A 21,844-nucleotide genomic window follows, 5' to 3' on the forward strand; every position below is an offset into this window, starting at 1 on the left:
AGGTCAGGTTGATCACAATGGTAGTTGATAAGCAATGCATGATCCCACATCGGTCAATGTCAAGCTTACATGTAGAGTTTTGTGTCACTTGTATATTTCAGACAGTCCAGACAACATGCTCGACAAGATCCCCGGACAAGGCTTGACGGTTATTACCGAGGACCAGCCAAAACGGTCGAGAAAAGATTCAACAAATGACGGTATGTATTCATTGAGAAATGTCAGTTGTTTTGCTTGTGATGTAATTTCATTGGAGAAATTTCGATCCTCTCAGTACATAGATAGCGTATAAATAATTGTTCGTGATACTTTCATATATATGATTGGTTTATGATTTTTTTATTTATTGCATTTTCAAAGAATCCAGTTCATTATTGTCAAATTGTCGGGAATCAGTGTCACTCAGTACTGTCCATTACCATAAGAGGAAATGATATGATGATGCTACAGATATGTTCATGTTTTATTCCGTTCATGTGGTTTGCATGGCGAGTGAAATGCATATTCATATTTGTTTGTAACTAATCTTTCAGAACTTAATACAAATGAGCGCAAGTTTTCAATCCGGACATGTGTGAAGCGCATGCGTGAGGATACGGAGGACTACGAGCGGCAGTTGCTGGGATGTAAAAGTGTTGGGACATATGCCAGCATGGGTATGTATACAGTGTGAGCCACCATAGCTATCAGTCTGTTATAACAGGCGCTGTCTCCGTTGACAATACGCCACTTGGCTGTGAGTAAAACTTCAACCCCGTATCGGACGTATTTCAGACATGTTGATATATCCAAAACATTGCCAACTTTCTTGCTGTTTAGGATCATAATACTATAATATTTATTATTTGATAACTCTATCTGCTTTGCAAAGTTTACCATTTAATGATGAAGGAACATCAACTGTACAGCGTTGCGTGTCAAATCTTTGCAAGGATACTCTGATTGTGTTCGAATCCACGATACGGCCTTACAAAATGTATGTTCCTTTGGTAGCACCATACTTGCTTGGGGGTTTGACCAGTGTGGTAATCGTCTGCAATCTGCGTCATTATTAAAGATGGCCCGTGGTGACATCAGAGAACAGTTCAAATATTGTTGCATCCCATACCTTCAGTGCTTATAGGGGCGGTCGGGTAGCCTAGTGGTTAAAGCGTTCGCTCGTCACGCTGAAGACCCGGGTTCGATTCCCCACATGGGTACAATGTGTGAGGCCCATTTCTGGTGTCCCCCGCCGTGATATTGCTGGAATATTGCTAAAAGCGGCGTAAAACAATACTCACTCACTCATTGCTGATGATGTTTCAGAGACGCTGCATGTGCTGTTATCCAAACAGGACGCCATCCGCTGTGTGCTGGAGGCGATGAACACGTTTCCTGACAAGGCGGAACTGCAGTTCAGCGCATGCGCATCACTCCTACAAATGGCATCGGCGTCAGGTATGAGGACAGTGTAGTCAGGGTCGGCTACTTTGAAAACATAAAAAAAATCTTGTTGTGGCAAATGAATTTCCAAAATGAGTTATATTAATGCGGTGATCTGAGGATCTGATTATTGCGTTTGATCATTACCCTAACAAAGTTCATCGTGTGGTTACATAACCGTGCTGGTTTTTTATATTTTCAGAGGCCAATTGTTACATCATCCAGCAGAATCAAGGCATCCCTGTGCTGCTGACGGTAATGAAGAGCTACTCGGAGAATGTCCGCCTCATCCGGATCCTGCTCAACATCATCGGCTATATCTCCTCAAGTGGTAATGATGATAATATGCCGTATTTTCTGCAGCAGTATCAATTTTACATCAACTGTCCATCCGAAGGTATAACCTGCTACTTGCAGACACACTACGCTTGATCTGTACGCATAAATGACATGCATCTGCAAGATGTTAGATAACGTCAAGTCAGATTACGTCAAAGATCGAAATGGACACACACTAAACCCAGTTAGTCGAAAAACCCTGGATGAATATTTTAACGTCTCAATATACACAAAGGGGCATCACTTCATGCCAATAAAATGTTAATCCGGACATTTTTTAAGCCGGGTGATTTATGTATTAACGGGATTTGTACTGTATTTGATTCCTTTTTGTAACAATTGTGCGTTATTCTGTCTGCAGATGAATTGTCCGTGCAGCTGCTACAATACGGCTGTCACTCGCAAGTCCTGGGGGCCATGTCGCAACATGCTGATGACAACTCTATTATAAAACAATGCCTCTTTATTCTTGGCAACCTTGTCACAACAGGTGAGCTTCATCATTTATTAGTGGTTAAAGGCGTAGTTGGCAAATATCCGATATATATGAAAGCCATTTGGGTTTTTTATTTTGGTCTTGAAATTTCAAGATACTAAGTTGAAATTACAAGAAATTATAAGATTATAACTTGAAATTTCAACTTATCATCTGGAGATTTCAATTTATTATCTGGAAATTATCAAATGCTAAGTTGAAATTTGAAGATTCTTATTGAAATTTGAAGATGTATCAGTTGAACATAACATCTTCAAATTTCAAGTTAGTATCTTGAAATTTCAACTTATGTATCTTAAAATTTCAAGAAAAACCCATAAAACAAACATCCCTCAAAGGCTTCCGTAGACATGTGATCCTTGTCGTTGTTTGTTGTTGGATCAAAAAGTGGTATTCATCTCTCCTCTCTCTATCTGAAATGCAGTAATGTAATCCCCTTCCATCCTTCCTATCTCCGTCTTTAGTATTCATCAGCAACATATATGGATATTCTCCTCCCATAAATGTGTTCCTCAGGCAAGGTTGCAATTCCAAGAAAATGTGGCTAAAGAGGGAAGTCACGAAACCTGTATTGACGTCAGTCTCACCTGGATCGTGCTATTTCTGCCTGGCTGGCTGCTAACGCTCGTTACATACGGGCATTATCATACATACTTCCCGGCCCCAGTATAGGTGTAACATAGTACCAGCTCGGGACATCCGCTTTGGAAATTATAAACTTTCTCTCATGACTCACGTTACTTAAATGAAGTGGGTCACCAACTAATCGCCTTCGTTGTCAAACCATTTCCCAAGACAATTTGGAACAGCTTTTGATTTGCACTATTTGACGGACATAACGACTACTTTTGTTGTTAACGTTTCGTTATTAATTATGTGGGGGGAAAGGGTCGCCGAGTCGTGTAAGGCGCCGTAATTTGCTGTGCATATTTGCGTCAACTTCGCTCGCCAGAAACTAAATTATTGGAATCCCGGTTCGCCCCGATTAAGTTTCTAGGTTTGTCAGCATAATACCCGTCCTTGTGTGTATTATGATAACCTCAGTCAATGCATCAGTGTGCACTAGAATGTCTCAGCTCCTTTAGGATCATACACCCGAAGCTGCATATGCGGCGCTGGAATGTTAACTTTAAGCAATATTCCTACAAAACCACGTGGGAATCCAGAAAAGGGCTTCATACACTGTACGTACCCATGGGAGGAATCGAAAATCCGTGTTTTCGGCGTGAATATGATTTAACCACCACTATGGTGGCTCTCTTGAAATCTGAGAATTAAGATAATGTTTAAAATTAAAAAAAAGATTCTGAAACATTTACAAAAATAACTCCCACAATATAATTTATTAATCTAAATTATTGCTAAATACATTAATTTTAACATCTTTTTTTAAATCATGTTGAGTTCCTTCTCCATACGTTCTTCCAAGCAATGGGCGGGAGGGTAACCCAATGTTTAGAGAGTCGCCTCAGTACGCCGAAAACCCGGGCTTCATTTCCTACAAGTGTAAAATGTAGTGATGTCCTCTATCGCCCCAATGGCGTGATATTGTTGCATTGCTCACGGGAGCGTATAACGAGATGTGAAGATCCGGGTTCGAATAGGTCTTCAGCAACCCATGCTGGTCGTAAGAGTCGACTAACGGGATCGGGTGGTCAGGCTCGCTGACTTGGTTGATCGTATCCCAATTGCGTAGATTGATGCTGATAATGTGAATCACTGGATTGTCTCGTCCAGACTCGATTATTTACAGACCGCCGTCATGTAGCTTGAATATTGCTGAATGCGGCGTTAAACAACAAACAAACAAACAAACAAATAAAACATACATCATGACTAAGTGTGGGTAAACGATGATGCCCAAGATATCCACGAACACCTTCATATCATCTTGCCAACCAACTGATTTTATCATATCAGGACGCATACTGCTGTGACACGGCTTTTTGTAACATGGTGACTTTAGGTCAGCGTGAACCCCAATGATATCGTGAATAGCATCACATCTGCCCGTGATCTGAATACGTCTCCTATATATTCATAACCTCGGGATATACATAATTTCCTGTTTTTATTCTTCTGAGCGAAAACAGTGAACTGGTCTGATTGTAGCCATTGTACTTAATGCCTATAGTTCTTGTATGTTACAGTTGAAACCGCCAAGCAGATCATGCTTGTGGGCGGGGTTCACACCGTCATTGACATGATGGAAACATTCCCGGATGATGTCGACATCTTGGAAAATGGCTGTCGTGCCTTGGGGAGCTTTGCGGCTTATGGTAATTACAAACATTTACAAATCGAATTTATTTGTTATGCAGGGTTTAACGCCGACCAACAGCTTATCGCGAAGAGCGGTAGTGTTGTTGAAATCACTGACCCAAGGATCGAAAAAGGGAGCATTTTGAACAGCGAAATTGGGCAGCTAATAAGGGTTCTTGGTGCCGTTGTACGAAACGATCTTAGCGCTGATGTGATCGTCTCTGCCATACCTTAACATAGATTGACGACAGTCGTAGGGCTGAAGTTGTTTTGTACAACGGCGCCCTGCACAAGCGCATCATTGTGCTGAGAGACCAAACTAATAATTGCAGCGTTAATTATGAAGGCGAAACAGATCTTAAAAAATCATGTCCATGAAAGTTATGTCATTATCTTGTCTGAAGGTACGCATACAAAGTCTCAATAATCGATTATGTCTCAATCAAGGGGAGTTTAAGCAAAGCAATAAGATGGCACATGAAGTTGATGATGATATGAACATTGTGTGTGTTTTCTAGATGATACATGTCTGGACGTTGGTCAGGCCGGAGGCACCAGATCGGTCTTGGACGCTATGACGTCATCACCGGACAATGTTTGTGTCCTTGAGTGTGGCTGCTGGGCACTTGCTTGTCTCTCTACCATGGGTAAGGATTTGATACAGAAATAGTCCATGAAATGAGTTAGATATCGAAATGTGACTGGTAAAGTTGCTGGCACTAACCGTACATTGTGCAGTGGCATTGTGTTTAGGTGCTCTGTTCCATTTGTGTCGGTAAAATCGCTCCTAATTTACACACGTGTCGTTTATGTTTGAGTGAGTTGAACAACGTGTCGGGTTAAGATTCGTTTTGTTTTGTTTGTTTGTTGTTTAACGCCGCTATCAGCAATATTCAAGCTATATGACGGCGGTCTGTAAATAATCGAGTCTGGGTCGGGCAATACAGAGATTGACATCATGAGCATCGATCCACGCAATTGAGATACGATGACATGCATCAACCAAGTCAGCGAGCCTGACCAACCGATCCCGCAAGTCGTCTTTTACGACAAGCATGGGTTGCTGAACACTGATCTTCCCGGGTCGAAAAAGTTGATGGTAAATGTGCTGCGTTGTGTAGATATTTTTAAAAGTACTGGGTCAGACAATCCTGTGATTAATATCATGAGCATCGTTCCATGCAATTGATGACATTCATCAACCAAGTCAGCGAGCTTGACCACCCGCTCCCGTTAGTCACCTTTTACGGCAAGCATGGGTTGCTGAAGACCTATTCTACCCCGGCTCTCAACGGGTCTTAAGATTAGTAGAAATACCAAACAGATGCAGTTCTACGAAATTTACCAAATTGTTATTGGTTGAACCGACATGTATACATGTAGTGCTGATGAACCAAGAATTAGGTTTGATCCCAGGACTGGCGGATCCTGGCCCGGATAAGGGATGCAACACGAGTTGCGAGGCCACAAACACATAACGACCATTGCCCCTGTGATCCTGTCATCATGTTATTGTCACAGTGTGTATCTCTGTCCCCAGCCGACTCCTGTGAGGAGATGCATCAGCTGGACGGGGTGTACGCCCTACTGGCCACCCTGGAGGAACACCCGGAGGAGGAGAGCCTGCAGGAGTATGGGGTCAGAACCATCTGTAACCTGGCGGCGCTCGGTACGTAGGACATGGGTGTTCATGTTTAAGCAGTACACGTGGGTCAAAACAAATAGTGCAAGTTTCTGTGATCCATAATTAGGACTGGTTCATATCTGCCATACACCGAAAACTGTTTTACAATCTATAGAAGGTGCCCCAATCTACTGAAAATGTATATCTAATCCAGTCGCTTCGCTGTGAATTCTTATCTTTTTGTGCTTCAAAGAGAAATTTGCAAAACGTACCCGGAGATGTTTCGGAGGTTTGAATTTAACAATATCGTCCTATCGTTCTGTAAAGGAGACAAAGCTTGGGGAAGATTGAAAGTCATGTTACATACACTTTGCTTGTTTGCTCACTGACATGTTATCATCCTAACCGAACACACAGAAACAGTTTCATAGCTTGCAAAACGTACAATATCTAGACCTACATTAGAAATTAACACCAGGATGTGGAGAAGTACCTTTCGTGTTTGGTGTTTCCATCACCACCAGAGAACTCCCATGCATCATAAATTGAAGCATGTTTTGACATTTTGTGTATTCCCGAAGTTACCTTCGTTTGGTGAGGTGAAATGGGGTTAAACGTCGTGTCCAAGATTATAGCACTTACATAGCGACGTACATGCACGTGTTTGTGTGGCTGCTTGTACTAGTCCGGACTGATGCCGATTTTATAATGCTAGCCCACTGAGATACCATGCCGCAGTTTAACATTAATACCTCACTCACACACAGAATATTGACTCCGAGCTGACCAGTCCTTGTTTTGGCCCCTCAATGCCGAGCGCCAGACTGGGTAACAACAAGTATCATCTTTTAATGTCTTTTGGTATGACACGGCCGGTGATCGTTTGGTTGTATGTCAAACTATTTTCATGACGTGAATACAACTTACACAAACCTCCGCCATTACAGAGACGACGATACAGTCGGTGTCGACTGAGAGGGTGTTGTCGATCTTACAGCGGCTCATGTCACAGTTCTCCGACAACGTGGAGCTTCAGGGTCAAGTCATGTTCGCCCTCAGCCAGATTGCGATGTGTGGAGGTAAATATTCGTCATGATTTAAAGAAATATGAAGGACTCATATCTCCCTAAAATGATCTGACACTTACAGGTTGTTTATCGTTGAGTTTTACATGGAATCCTTTCTTGTATTCATCCACTGGGGGATTATTGAAGGTTGGACGGTAGGCTGCCGCTGAAAGACGTTAGCTAGAAGCTCCGAATTCCCAAATTGAATTATACCTCACTCGCTGTCATACTACAGAAGATCCGGGGTAGAATAGGTCTTCAGCAACCCATGCTTGCCGTAAAAGGTGACAATGCTTGTCGTAAGAGGCGACTCACTGGATCGGGCGGTCAGGCTCGCTGACTTGATGTATGTCATCGTATCCCAATTGCGTGGATTGATGTTCATGATGTCAGTCACTGGATTGTCTGGTCCAGACTCGATTATTGACAGACTGCCGTCATGAAGCTTGAATATTGCTGAGTGCGGCGTTTAATACGAAACAAAACAGAACAGAAACATGCCTGTGAGTTTGAAAGTCACATTAACTGTGTTGCATTCTTGTTCACTTGATCTTTATCTTGTTCACTTGATCTTAATCTTGTTCACTTGATCTGTATCCACATCTTCTGCTTTACAGATGAAATGCAGCATTGTATCCTGAGGAAGGGAGGTGTGCGGTCAGTCGTGACCATCATGGACGTACACCCAGAGGACATTGCCATTCAAGAGCATGGTTGTAGAATCCTGGGGAATTTGGCTGTCAATGGTAAGTGTTGCTGCAAATAGGTTCTATTAGTCGTTCTAACCATACAGTAGTATCATCATAGTAATCCTCACGGTAGAATCAAGCTCCACTATCTTTTTCCAAAAGTGTCTTTAGCCCTCACTCACTCAACATCTCTACTGCTGATCAACAGAAACCATCAGACGTCAAACGGAAGAAGAGGGCGCCTCTCGCGTGGTGATCGCCGCCATGTTGGCTCTTGACACGTGCGAGGATATACAGGAATATGGCTGCATGGCGCTGATGAACCTCACTGCTGACAGTGAGTATATCATACGCAGAGGAACCCCGTTAATACGGACACCGTAGTCGGGGAGTTCCGTTTTCCGGTGATAGGTGTAGAGTAATTATTATAATTAAAAGAGCATTTCGAACATATATTTCGATAGTAATGTGTTATTCGTCGTTTTCACGGGAATGTGACGTCAGATTGATGGGCATCTCTTTACCAGTGTCATGGTCAGTTAATTGTAACTTCAAATCATGTACAGTAAAAGTACGGTTAACTCGAAGGGACCACTTACTTTAGTTTCTTATAACCGTAGTTCGTTATAAGCATATATACAGCATATCTATAGCAAATAGTCGGGACTAAAAAACAGTGCGTTATATCCGTCAGTTCGTTATAAGCGTGTTCGTTATAAATGTACTTTACTGTATGTGAATTGATATTACCAGCATTGGGGTTTTTTTTAATATAAATACTTGCAATGGTGTTTGTGATAACATTTATAATTAATATTGTAGACATTAATGTTGAACATTTTCATTGCAGTTAAAGTCAACAAAATCCGTGTTAAGAATAATGGCGGTGTCCTTGCGCTTCTGAGTTCTCTCAAAAATTTTGACAGTCGTCCAAACATCATCTTGTCGTCACTGAAGACACTGGGCAACATCGTCGAACTTGGTGAGTTCAACATATTATGTTGTGCTTTTCATATCAAAACTGCATATCATTAAAAGGATATTGAACAATAATAATCTCCCTAGTTGCACTCACTCATTGACTTGAAGAAGGCGATTAAATGATCCAGCAATTTGGCAGCCAGATAACGGGATGGACACCAAAAATTATACTAAAATCTAGTGTCTGAAATGAACATATTTTACAGAAAAAAACAGTTGTTAAATTATAGTTATAAAAAATAATACAAAAGAGCCAAGAGTCTTTCTTCATTTTCATACTGCAGTAATCTAGACTTGCCAAACTTAATAGACTTGCATGGGCTGTTTTGGATATATTTGTTTCAGGATCTGTATGACAGAAGTTACAGTGTAGATATGGGGACAGAAACTCACGATGTTCGATGTGCGAACACAAAAGCCGCTGTGCTACCTCACTAGGATGTTATTGTTACGTACCTGTTTTCACATGGTCGTGTTTTGTATAACTGACCCCTCTGTTTCGTTACAGACGAGGTATGCCGGCTTGTGATGGACGAACGTGGACTGCGGACAGTGGTGGACATAGCACGTGGTCACAGCGTCGATCATGACATTCAGGTGTTTGCCGCCATGGTGCTTTGTGGGCTCTCGCGACTGAAAAGTAAGCAGACCCTCTAAACAGTGAAACCCCGTTAATACAGACGGTACATTGTTACACAACAGTGGACTGTATATGTATGTGTGAAGGACTTACAAAAATACTTATCCTCAAAGCGGAGGTTCCGACCCATGACGTCCGGAGACTCCGTACTAAAGAAGTTTCACTTTCCGTTATTAAGGAATGTTAAAAATGGTTCAGCTTCTTACGGCTTTTGGTTCAATTTTTAGCATTTTCTGGACGAAAATGGTAAATCTTCCTCATTTGTGAAAATGAACATAAGGAGTTTTCAATTTCGCCTTTTACCTTGTAGGGAGGTTCTATTCACGGTGTTATTTCAGTATGTAAGCAACATTATTTTAAAATTAGTGAGTGAGTGGGTTTGGTTTATCGCTGCTTTGAATGGTACTTCATGAATTTCACAGCGTGTCAGTTTGCTGTGTGACGACAACTCCGATTAATGCAGGTCTTTGAGGGATACCATGAAACACAGTTCAGCAGCCCTTCTTATGTTTCTTGTGGACTATTAATCGTGTATCTATACTGTTGCAAAGTGTCTTCATTAACATTAATGGTTGTATTGTAGATCTGAGCACAGAGGAGGTTGAGATGATTGACAGGACGATGACGAGGATGTTGTCACTGCCGTCGCTGGACGCTGACATCACGTTGTTCGTTTGTCAGACGTTCGAGAACCTTCTAAATACAGGTACATTGAGAGAACGAAACTTTACGAAAAGTAGCCCTACGCCACGGCTGGGGAATTTATATCTTTGTAAAAAAAACATATTATTTTTTACTAAAAGATTTAACGTCAAAGCTAGCCTAGATAAAAAATAAATAAACCACGTCTAATTTCCTTGATTTCTCAGCAGTGGAGGAAAATAATTACAATTATTTAAAAGATATGTCTTTATAGACACAGTTTTAGTCTATATGCAGAGCTCTATGGAAACTGGTTCTCAGTACACCATATCTTAATAAGAGACGTTAGTGTGGACATAACGATGGACCTTGCTCATTGCTTGTCAATGTAATACTGTCTGGCACGATAGATAAAGCTGAAATGGTGACGTAAAACATTCTCAATCTATAATTTTTTTGTATAGCTAATCATATTTTGATTTGATGCGTTCCAGAGCGCGGTATGCACGTGTTTATGTCCGGGAAGAGACTCGATGTGATACTGACCACGATGCAGAAATTCAGTGCCCACCCCGAGATCCTTCAGTGCGGCTGTAAAATCATCGCTGTTGTAGCACTGGGTAAGTGCGCGGCATTTTTGGTACACACAATGGTCAGGAGAGATGTATTTCCTTTTGGGGTTTTATAACGAAAATACACCGTGTATTTATTGTTTACTGCCTAAGTGTGCGACTTAAAATCTTCTGTCCATTTGCAGATGTCCGCCATGAAATGACAACAGACGCTGTAAGGAGTGTACTTCACGCAATGAAAACATACAGCGACTCCAAGGATTTGCAGATTGTGGGATGTGGAGCTCTGTCATGCATCAGTGAAAACAATGGTATGTGGAAATTGGCTTCAGATGAAACATTGGAAGGGGTGTGTGTGTCGGGGGGGGGGGGGGCACCCCTCCCACTCCCCGGCTCCCCCTTCATCACCCTTTTTGAAGCATTCTAGTCCTGTTAATGTATTAAAAAACGTATAACTGACCAATGTTGGCATGCAAAATTAATTATTGGCATTCACAAAGCTGTTGCCCGCTTGGTGTAGGCTATATATTATGGTGTTGTTTGAAGGTTACCAATTAAGAGTCATACTTAAGGGTGTGCCTTAAAGAATCTTAGATACTCGCTTTTGTTGAGACAACTTAGATACTGGACCAGTTGGCCAGACGCTGTCACTGCACGTCATCGTACCAGATAACGCGGGTCGTTGTTCCTGCTCTCTGTCACCAGTCTTTCCTCCCAGACTGGAGAGGCCACGTGATATAACTGGAATATTGCTGACTGCGGCATTAAGCAGCATTCACTCACATGTTTTCCATATGAATTATTGACCACTGTTATCTATAGGATCACTGGCGGCGTTCGTGCTAGAAAACGATGGAGTGCTGCGCATCTCAGACGCTTTAGATCTGCACCCAGGGGAAGATCGCCTCCACGCTGTGGCACTCATGGCTCTCGCTAACCTCTCGCCCGTCGGTAGGTCAAGTGTTTCACTCTCCTGTCTCTGTCGAACCATAATCGATATATATTATTTACTTCCGATACTGTATTCGTTCATGTCTGTATTATTAATAACTCCCCTTGTGTACCGAGGCTGAGCCTCCCGCACGGCAGTGGGCTAGCCTAGTGGTTAAAGTGTTCGCTAGTCGCCTCGACGGCCGGGCTCGATACCCCACATGAGCACAATGTGTGAACCCCATTTCTTGTTTCCTCCCGCGTGGTATTGCTAAAAGCGGCGTAAAACCATGTTCACTCACTGACTATTGCTTTATATTATGTAAGAATAAATCAGATTGAGTGATCATACGATGACTTAGCTGGGTCCATGTCACAGTACCCAGTGGCACGAGACACAGCTCATACATATAAACCTATGGGTTTTTTTCTGGCCCAGACTCGATTATATATTTTCAGGCCGCCATGATATGGCTGGACTATATTGTTGACTGTGGCTTAAAACAACAAAGGGATCTCTAAACATTCCAAATATGAATGGCGGCATTACTTTGTATGTTACTTGCTTGATGCTTGTCACCGTTTCCAAATTGCGTGGATCGATGCTCACGATGTCAATCACTGGACTGTCTGGTCCAGACTCGATTATTTACAAACCGCTGTCAAATTGCTGGAATATTTCTGAGTGCGGCATTAAACAACAAACAAACAAACAAACCTTGTAGCATTGAACTTTTCTATGCCTGTCACGTGAGTTAGTAAGTTGAAGTTTGTATCAGTAACCTCGTGTTGCAGGGACGCCATCTTGGAAACAGCCTCGTGACGTTGTATTGGTCATACTTATACCATGACTTTGTATTTTTAAGATTTTTATTCTGTTTCTTTTAAGTACTGTTATATTGTTGCAGAATCATCTCGAAACCCAGCTTTGTTTCATACAATCCAAGATCTCGTCTACGGCGCGATGGCGAGATTTCCCGAGAATTTAGAGATTCAAATCTGTGCCTGCAGCGCCATCGCTCAGTGTAACCCCACAGGTTGGTTACGATTTTCGTTTAATCGGAAAACTGAAGGCAGAGTTTACATATGTATTTCTATTTCTATATATTCCTATGCTCGACCGCCTCCGTGGTCTAGTGGTAGAGCGTCCGCCCGGAGAGCGGAAGGTTCGGGGTTCGATCCTCTGCCTCGTCATACCTAAAGACGTTAAAAGATGGTACTTGTTGTTACCCTGTCTGGTGCTCTGCATTAAGGGGCTAAAACAAGTCTGCTCGCAGTCAGTATACTGTGTCTGAGTGGGGTATTCATGTTAAACTGCGGCATGGTATCTCAGTGAGCTAGCACAATATATCGGCATCAGTCCAGACGAGTACCAGCAGCCACACACAGACACACACACACATGCATGCATGTCGCTATATAAGTGCAATAATCTTTGGATGCGACGCAAAACTACATTTCTCCACCTCGGTGCAGGTGCTAATATCGTTATTAAGCCTTCTTGCGACTGTTAGGTACAGGGGCTTATATTGTTATTAGACCCTCATGCGACGTTTCGGTACAAGTGCAAATGCCGTTATTAAGCCTTCATGCGACTGTTAGGTACAGGGGCTTATATTGTTATTAGACCCTTATGCGACGTTTCGGTACAAGTGCAAATGCCGTTATGAAGCCGTCATGGGACGTTTCGATACAGGTGTCAATACCGTTATTAAGCCATCATACGACAGGTGATTGATAAAAGTACTAGAACTTGTACGGAAATATCCCTTTGAAAAAAACCCAAAGACATTATCTGGATATTAGGGCTTCAAAAATGCCACTTAAAGTTATTAAACCGTCATGTTTGTTTTTAATTTGGATCTTGGTATTGCAACAAAGACTTGCTTGTGTTCAATATAGTTAATTCAAATATTTTCATTCTCCTTATGATTGAGTATTAAGTCCAGTGGTGAAATAAGAAAAAACCTTGTTCTTGAGCAAATGAAGAACTCTGATCCCGTTGATATGTTCTTAGTAACCTCTTATAAAGAATGATCCTACTTTACCCATCTAGCCAGGTGACACAGAACGCCACGGGGCGCGCCATTGACATGTACTGTACCTTTATATGGTGTGTGCTATATTTCAGCGGGCAACAAATCGTCTGAGTTCCTGGAGGCTCTCAAATACACGATGAGGAGACACGGCGGGAAGGAGGAGATTCACATCCCCCTGGCTAAGGCTCTCAAGTGCTTCTGGCGAGGTGAATATAAGCTGCTCAGCCTTTATAAGGACACTGAGGCAGGTTGTACTGCTGCTTGAGCTGGGTGGTTAACGCCGCTATTAACATATATTCAGTTTTATCACGGCGTGTCGACTTGATGCTAGGAAAGGTTTACAGGTCTCAGACGTTTACCACATCAGGGCGAATCTGGGATTCAAACCCACTATTATCAGATTCTGGCACGCCTAAGGGACGGAACTCTGCACAGCGAATTCCTGCGCCTTAGACGCCTTGGCCACTCCTGCTGCTATGTAACGTCCATCGTGATAAAAACTAGATATGTAACGGAGAATCATTAGGCAAATGAACTCGTGCATTCAGAAATATAGTTAAGGCACATATATCAGCGAATTAACCAACGATCTCTAAATAAATTCATTTCGTTTTTTTCTCCTTTTCACAGGCGGACAAAAAGGTGTTATCACGAAAATACTGGACACAAACCCAGTTTTCCAAAACGTATTCACTGCAGAACTACAGGAAGCGGAAGTGGTCTGCGTTAGGTAAAAGTGACAGAGTGAGGAGGATGAGAAACTGTAAAAAAGGTAGAAGATCTACGAACTGAATCAGGATATGATGCTTGAAAACACTGGGTGTGAATCCGGCGTACATCTTCACATCTTGTTTTTAACGTTTCTACCCGCATTAAAGATGATTATCTTCAGTCAGTCAATACAAAGTAACGATCGGGTTATAGCTGATCTCACAAGACATTTTCTGTACATTTTCATAATAGGAAACAACTTGACAGTGTTGCATTGTAGTTAGTGTTGAGCAGTGTTGTGCAGTGTTGAGCAGTGTTGAGCAGTGTTGGATAGTGTTAGGTGGACAACTCAACACAGATTAGGAGAAAACAATACGGCTGTACTTTGTTCTCGTGTACATACTCGCGGAAAAAAGAAAGCGTGCATGTGTCTTACCCCCAGTGCATTATCGAAACTTCATTGTTTCAAAGAATCATGTTTTAATTGTGTTTAGAAGCTTAGTTAAGGATGTTTAGTTTTCAATTTCACGTGATGCCTCACAGTTTTGGTGTTTCATGCACATTTCATGGTTACATTTATGTTATTTCAATTCACTTGTGTTCCTAAACATTGACGTGAAGCGACAAAAACCAAAGACGACGACTTCTACTGACGCTAGTGTGTGTTGTACACAGATCAGTCTTGATAGCAATAAAATACTTTTAACCAAAATCACAATAGCTGCTATTACCTTAATATGATAACGGTTAGGCGTTTGCTGATATATATTGTATTCGTACGGTGATAATCGTCGTAATCCGGACGATACCTTTCTCAGTGAAGTTATCTGGATTTAACAGTAATGAATAACAAATCTAGATAACTACTCGTGTACGAAGAATGTTCCTTTCAATAGTGTATAGACGCATATAAGGCACACAAAATGCGTTATAGCGAAGTTGATGAAGACCAAAATATATTAAAATGTGAAAACTGTGATTATATGGTTATCAAAGAGAATACAGTTTTCTTCTGGTTTGCCCTCATTATACAGAAAGTAGAAATAAGTATCCCGAATTATCACAACTACCCCTGGAAGGTGGTTTTATGGACCAACAGTGTCCGGATTAACGAGGTTTTACTGTAGAGGAAAGGTTTAGTACTTTTGATTTGCTTGCCGTGAAATGCGACTATGCTTGGAAGAGGCGACTAACGGGATCGGGTAGTCAGGCTCGCTGTCTTGGCTGATGCATGTCATCGAATCCAAATGGCGTGGATCGATGATCATGATGTCAATCACTGGATTGTCTGGTCCAGACTCGATTATTTACAAACCGCCGTCATATAGCTGGAATATTGCTGAGTGTGGCGTTAAACAATAAACAAACAAAACACTTACATTGACTGATGAAAATCATTATAGTTAGATTCTTACGTGGGTATTATGTTTTAAGCATGTTGTACACAGTTCTTCTAAGAATACTTTTATTACAATACAAATGCATATCTTGGGTGACGACTGTAACTTGTTACATGATGGTGACAGTGACAATGCATGATCAGATATTGCCATATATGTATGATTGATGGAGATGCATATTTTCAGTTGCTTAATATATTTGCCTGGTTGATATCAACACTTGTTTCTCTGCCGTCCACTAGAACATTGTGATAGACTAATAAACTATGTCGACTAGTGCATGTGTTCCTGTTGTATGTGAAAGTCTGGCTGGGTTGGGTATTGGGTCGAATCAAGGTTTCTTAAGATCCTGGAAACCAGAAACTGTTAAGTAGTATTAATCCAATGGCATTATAATGTATTCCGTTACTATGGACAGTATCGTGTCCAATGAAAAACGTCCAGTCGACAGATCCAATCCAACAATGAAAATAATGATATTTACAAGTGATGATTCCAAAATGAAATTAAAATGTGGTGCCCCTATGATTGTGTGGAAGTAAATCGTCGTTCTAAAATAACATATTTTGAACATTATACAAATAAATATTTTTTTCATTTTTCACATTTTCGCATTAGATTTTATTTGAGCAAAGTTAATTACTATGAATCAAAAATAAATCATAAACATAATAACCGTTACGTCTGCTCAAATTTAAATGGTCTGTGTTTTAATCATAACGGCGGTGTACAAGCACACTGATTTACACTGACGAATTTTCCCACTGTGTTTACTAGAAACGTACAGGCCCACTGTGTTTACACTGACGTACAGGCCCGTTGTGTTTACACTGACGTACAGGCCCATTGTGTTTACACTGAGGTACAAGGCCATTGTGTTTACGACGTACAGGCCCATTGTGTTTACCATAACGTACAGGCCCACTGTGTTTACACTGAGGTACAGGCCCGTGGTGTTTACACTTAGGTACAGGCCCATTGTGTTTACACTGAGGTACAGACCCATTGTGTTTACACAGAGGTACAGGGCCGTTGTGTTTACACTTACGTACAGCCTCATTGTGTTTACACTTACTTACAGCCTCATTGTGTTTACACTTACGTACAGCCTCATTGTGTTTACACTTACGTACAGCCTCATTGTGTTTACACTTACGTACAGCCTCATTGTGTTTACATTTACGTACAGCCTCATTGTGTTTACACTTACGTACAGACTCATTGTGTTTACATTGACGTTCTGGCCCATTGTGTTTACAATGAGGTACAGGCCCATTGTGTTTACAATGACGTACTGGCCCATTGTGTTTACACATACGTACAGCCTCATTGTTTTTACACTGAAGTACAGGCCCATTATATTTACCATGACGTACTGGCCCATTGTGTTTACACTTACGTACATCCTCATTGTGTTTACACTGAGGTACAGGCCCGTTGTCTTTACACTGAGTACAGCCTCATTGTGTTTACACTGAGTACAGACCCATTGTGTTTACACTGAGGTACAGGCCCATTGTGTTTACACTGGGGTACAGGCCCATTGTGTTTACACTGAGGTACAGGCCCGATGTGTTTACACTGACGTACAGGGCCGTTGTGTTTACACTTACGTACAGCCTCATTGTGTTTACATTTACGTACAGCCTCATTGTGTTTACACTTACGTACAGCCTCATTGTGTTTACACTTACGTACAGACTCATTGTGTTTACATTGACGTTCTGGCCCATTGTGTTTACCCTGAGGTAAAGGCCCATTATATTTACCATGACGTACTGGCCCATTGTGTTTACACTTACGTACATCCTCATTGTGTTTACACTGAGGTACAGGCCCGTTGTCTTTACACTGAGTACAGCCTCATTGTGTTTACACTGAGTACAGACCCATTGTGTTTACACTGAGGTACAGGCCCATTGTGTTTACACTGGGGTACAGGCCCATTGTGTTTACACTGAGGTACAGGCCCGATGTGTTTACACTGACGTACAGGGCCGTTGTGTTTACACTTACGTACAGCCTCATTGTGTTTACATTTACGTACAGCCTCATTGTGTTTACACTTACGTACAGCCTCATTGTGTTTACACTTACGTACAGACTCATTGTGTTTACATTGACGTTCTGGCCCATTGTGTTTACCCTGAGGTAAAGGCCCATTGTGTTTACAATGACGTACTGGCCCATTGTGTTTACACTTACGTACATCCTCATTGTGTTTACACTGAGGTACAGGCCCGTTGTCTTTACACTGAGTACAGCCTCATTGTGTTTACACTGAGTACAGACCCATTGTGTTTACACTGAGGTACAGGCCCATTGTGTTTACACTGGGGTACAGGTCCGTTGTGTTTACAGTGACATTCCAAGCGCAAGGTATGGTATCTAGGCTAGAGAGGTTCCACTATTGACACAGAAGAGCTGTAAATGATTCCTAAGCTCAACCATGTCACCAGTCAAATTCACTTTACCCCCACAACATGTAAGAGAATATGTTTTTAACGATATTTTTTTATATTTCAGTTTTAAAAGAATATGAGCATAAGTGAATGTACCTGTCAAACTACACATTACACGGACCATGGGTTTGGTCGCGGTCCAGTGAACAATGTATGTAAACACAGACAGGTTTATCTACAATGATCTATGTACAGGAATTCTAGCGTTTCTAGGACTCTTAAGGAGCTAACGCGTTCAAGTGGACAATCAGTCAAAAATCAATCAGTTTGATAATTAGTATAGAGCGTGTTTCTAGGCGAGCCATGACAGAAGATCAATCATTGGTGTTCAATACGAATCAAGGGGCCATGTCATAAACGAAAAGGTGATATTGTGTTGGTTTGACATGTGCATTTTAAAAAGTTGTTCAAAACACACTTTTGGAAATGGAATAAGCTTCTTAAACACATATGGTACAGTTTCTGATAACTGAGTCCTATTGAATTGATATTTCAGATAGTTTCTGTTGACACCGCAGCCAATATACCATTTCAATATGTGTCTACATGTTATTGATGAAAAAGATACCTTGTATCTTATCGCGTGCCGATCAGGTTAAACAGATAATTTCAAGATCAAAGTACGTCGGAAACAGCTGTTTATCTCGTACCAACCTTTCGAAAAAAAATCCCTTTCTAAGAAATACGATACGATAATTCTTTAACAACAATGAAACAAGGTGTAACCAAATTATGAAAGAATATGAAGCTTGTCCAAGACTTACGCCCCAGATGAAATTACGACAATACGTAAAGTGTAACTGTAGTGTCGCGATAACAAGCTGCGTAACTAATGCGCAAATAGAGTGTATTCACCCAGTGGATTTAGACCATGTTCTCTATCCGGACTTAGAGATCCTATCTGCGATTATGGCCCTCGAGTGACACATGAGTATAGAACGTGGCGGGGTTACGCGGGTTGTATAGTCGACCGTAGCGACAATAAACTGTATCACGACAACCACAAACGAGTCTCACACCTGTACGGCTGTAATGTCCGTTGGAAGGGCGTAGCTTGAACTACAGTGCATTGGGGCTTGCGTGTTATAGAGTTATGTAATGGGGCGTGTATGGGGTTAGATGGTGAGCCTTTATGTAATTGTCTCGTAAGGCAATTAAAAAGACATTAATTTGTTTTGAAGAGTCGTTTGTGCGTGACTATATACGACTGTGTGTATGCATGTTTTATATTATTATTTAAGCTGAAATACGCGGCAGTCATGTATACTGTCAGTGAAAAGAAACGCATTTTCAAAACACGACTACTGCTGACGTAACTGTCGATTCGTAAATGTCATATAATTATAATTATATCTTTATACAATTACAATTATACAATTCCACGTCAAAATCCAACCGGGCCCGTGAAGATCCGGGGTAGAATAGGTCTTTAGCAACCCAGGCTTGCCGTAAAAAGCGGCTTAGCTTGTCGTAAGAGGCGACTAACGTGATCGGATTGTCAGGCTCGCTGACTTCGTTGATGCATGTCTTCGTATCCGAATTGCGTAGATCGATGCTCATGTTATCAATCACTGGATTGTCTGGTCCAGATTCGATTATTTACAGAAAACCGTCATATAGCTGGAGCATTGTTGTGTGCGGCGTTAAACAACAAACATCATCTGGCTTCAGTCCATGTTGGAATCCGGGTAACAGTGTCCATACCACTGAGTTGGTTCAATAGACGTTTGGTTTTACAGACTGTACATTAAACTTGTGCTTTAAGCATCTATGTTTGACAACACCTGTCAAACTTATCAAAGTCTAGATCGGGAACAAGGATCGGATAATCCTCAAGCGGAAACCATTTAACCCGTTCGCCATTTCTCGACTGAGCCACTCTCCAAGGATAAAGAAACGCTCTATAGTTTATACCTCAGATTAACTGTTTCCGGGTGATGCTAAAAGTGGGATTTCCGGTCGAAATAAAGGAGCTTTGTAGGTAGCACACTTACGTCAAACATCCCCATCTCAAAGATCGTTATCGCATTGATTAACCTCTGTGCATACTTCACAGACCTGTGAAAGTTCCGGGTAAGAATAGGTCTACAGCAACCCATGCTTACCGTTAAAGGCGACTAGCGAGATCGGGTGGTCAGGCTCGCTGACTTGGTTGATGCATTGTCATCGTATCCCAATTGCGTTGATCGATGCTCATGATGTCAATCACTGGATTGTCTGGTCCAGACTCGATTAATTACAGACTGCAGTCATATAGCTGGAATATTGCTGAATGCGGCGTTAAACAACAAACAAACACGACACATACACACGCGTACATGCACGTCGCTATATAAGTGCAATAACCTTATACTCAACGTTTAACCCCCTTTTTATTTCGAAAAAAATCTTTATTTCTGTATAAATTACCACCAAAGACAATAAATAGATCTTAATTGATCACCCCCCCCCCCCCCCCCCCCCTTTTAAAAAAAGCAGTATCCGGCCATGTACACATATAGGACGGTTTACTAGAAAGTATAGCAGCAGTGAGCACGACGACTTTGCTGGGCAAATTGGACATATTTTTTTTTCTTCATATTTTTGTCTCCTTATCTGTAGAGATACAAGTATGGATATATCAAATGTAATACCGATGTGTTATTTTACTGTACGACATGTTAAGTGCTGAGTTAGTATTGCTAAAAGTATTTTACACAAACAGGTATGAAGCAACGAACGTAACACAAAGTTATCAACATGTTTACATAACTTGACCAATTATACGTCTTATCAAGGCAGGGGCGGCCGGGTAGCCCAGTGTTTAAAGCGTTCGCTCGTCACGACGAAGACCCGGGTTCGATTCCAGACATGGGTACAATGTGTGAAGCCCATTTCTGGTCGTGATATTGCTGGAATATTGCTAAAAGCGGCGTAAAATCAAACTCACTTACTTACTCTTATCAAGGCAAGTTTCACAGGTTTAGTCTTTAGAACCCACTTTCTACATGGCTTTAAAATTATGGTACACGTGTACAGTGTTACAGTATAATTTATGGCATAATAGAACATTGCGGTTATGTAGCCTTTTACAGCGTTCCCGACACATTCTGTTAATGAATAATTTGTTGTTGTTTTTGTTTCTTGTTTTACTCAACATTGCACTCAGCAATATTCCAGCTATATGACGGCGGTCTGTAAATAATTCGAGGGTGGACCAGGCAATCCAGTGACGGACATCATGAGCATCGATCCACGCAATTGGGATACGATGTCATGTATCAACCATGTCAGCGAGCCTGACCACCCGATCCCTTTAGTCGCCTCTTACGACAAGCATAGTCGCCTCTTACGGCACGCATGGGTTGCTGAAGACATATTCTACCCCGGATATTCACGGGTCTAATGAATAATAGACTATTTGATGACGCTTTACGTATGTTTGTGACACGTGTTCCATGTATCTGGTAAGTACAAGGCTCAAATGATAACGTATTAGCATTTGACTATACCACATACCTATGATCAAGCTGATCTCAATAACAGCTTAACATGTTCAGCGCTGTTCAACGACGTTATAATATCATGT

At 41.5% G+C, this 21,844-nt stretch overlaps 1 protein-coding gene across 2 annotated transcripts in view; it reads left to right on the forward strand.

The window, feature by feature from the left end:
- The window catches only part of LOC124149956, a 41,229-nt gene extending 25,137 nt beyond the window's left edge, over positions 1 to 16,092 (forward strand). For both annotated transcript variants that reach the window (XM_046521810.2, XM_048392286.1), the window contains exons 3-22: positions 102 to 200; positions 534 to 656; positions 1,306 to 1,437; positions 1,625 to 1,753; positions 2,123 to 2,251; positions 4,408 to 4,536; positions 5,038 to 5,166; positions 6,060 to 6,188; positions 7,091 to 7,222; positions 7,828 to 7,956; positions 8,108 to 8,236; positions 8,750 to 8,881; positions 9,389 to 9,520; positions 10,104 to 10,226; positions 10,657 to 10,782; positions 10,920 to 11,045; positions 11,557 to 11,685; positions 12,573 to 12,701; positions 13,796 to 13,909; positions 14,334 to 16,092. In XM_046521810.2, coding sequence (XP_046377766.2) covers positions 102 to 200; positions 534 to 656; positions 1,306 to 1,437; positions 1,625 to 1,753; positions 2,123 to 2,251; positions 4,408 to 4,536; positions 5,038 to 5,166; positions 6,060 to 6,188; positions 7,091 to 7,222; positions 7,828 to 7,956; positions 8,108 to 8,236; positions 8,750 to 8,881; positions 9,389 to 9,520; positions 10,104 to 10,226; positions 10,657 to 10,782; positions 10,920 to 11,045; positions 11,557 to 11,685; positions 12,573 to 12,701; positions 13,796 to 13,909; positions 14,334 to 14,437 — 2,504 coding nt within the window. In that variant the 3' untranslated portion in view covers positions 14,438 to 16,092. The remainder of the gene's footprint in view (positions 1 to 101; positions 201 to 533; positions 657 to 1,305; positions 1,438 to 1,624; positions 1,754 to 2,122; positions 2,252 to 4,407; positions 4,537 to 5,037; positions 5,167 to 6,059; positions 6,189 to 7,090; positions 7,223 to 7,827; positions 7,957 to 8,107; positions 8,237 to 8,749; positions 8,882 to 9,388; positions 9,521 to 10,103; positions 10,227 to 10,656; positions 10,783 to 10,919; positions 11,046 to 11,556; positions 11,686 to 12,572; positions 12,702 to 13,795; positions 13,910 to 14,333) is intronic.
- The last annotated feature ends 5,752 nt before the right edge of the window (positions 16,093 to 21,844 follow it).

Source organism: Haliotis rufescens, unplaced genomic scaffold (assembly GCF_023055435.1).
Source record: "Haliotis rufescens isolate VD_foot unplaced genomic scaffold, xgHalRufe1.0.p SCAF_1, whole genome shotgun sequence".
NCBI lineage: Eukaryota > Metazoa > Mollusca > Gastropoda > Lepetellida > Haliotidae > Haliotis > Haliotis rufescens.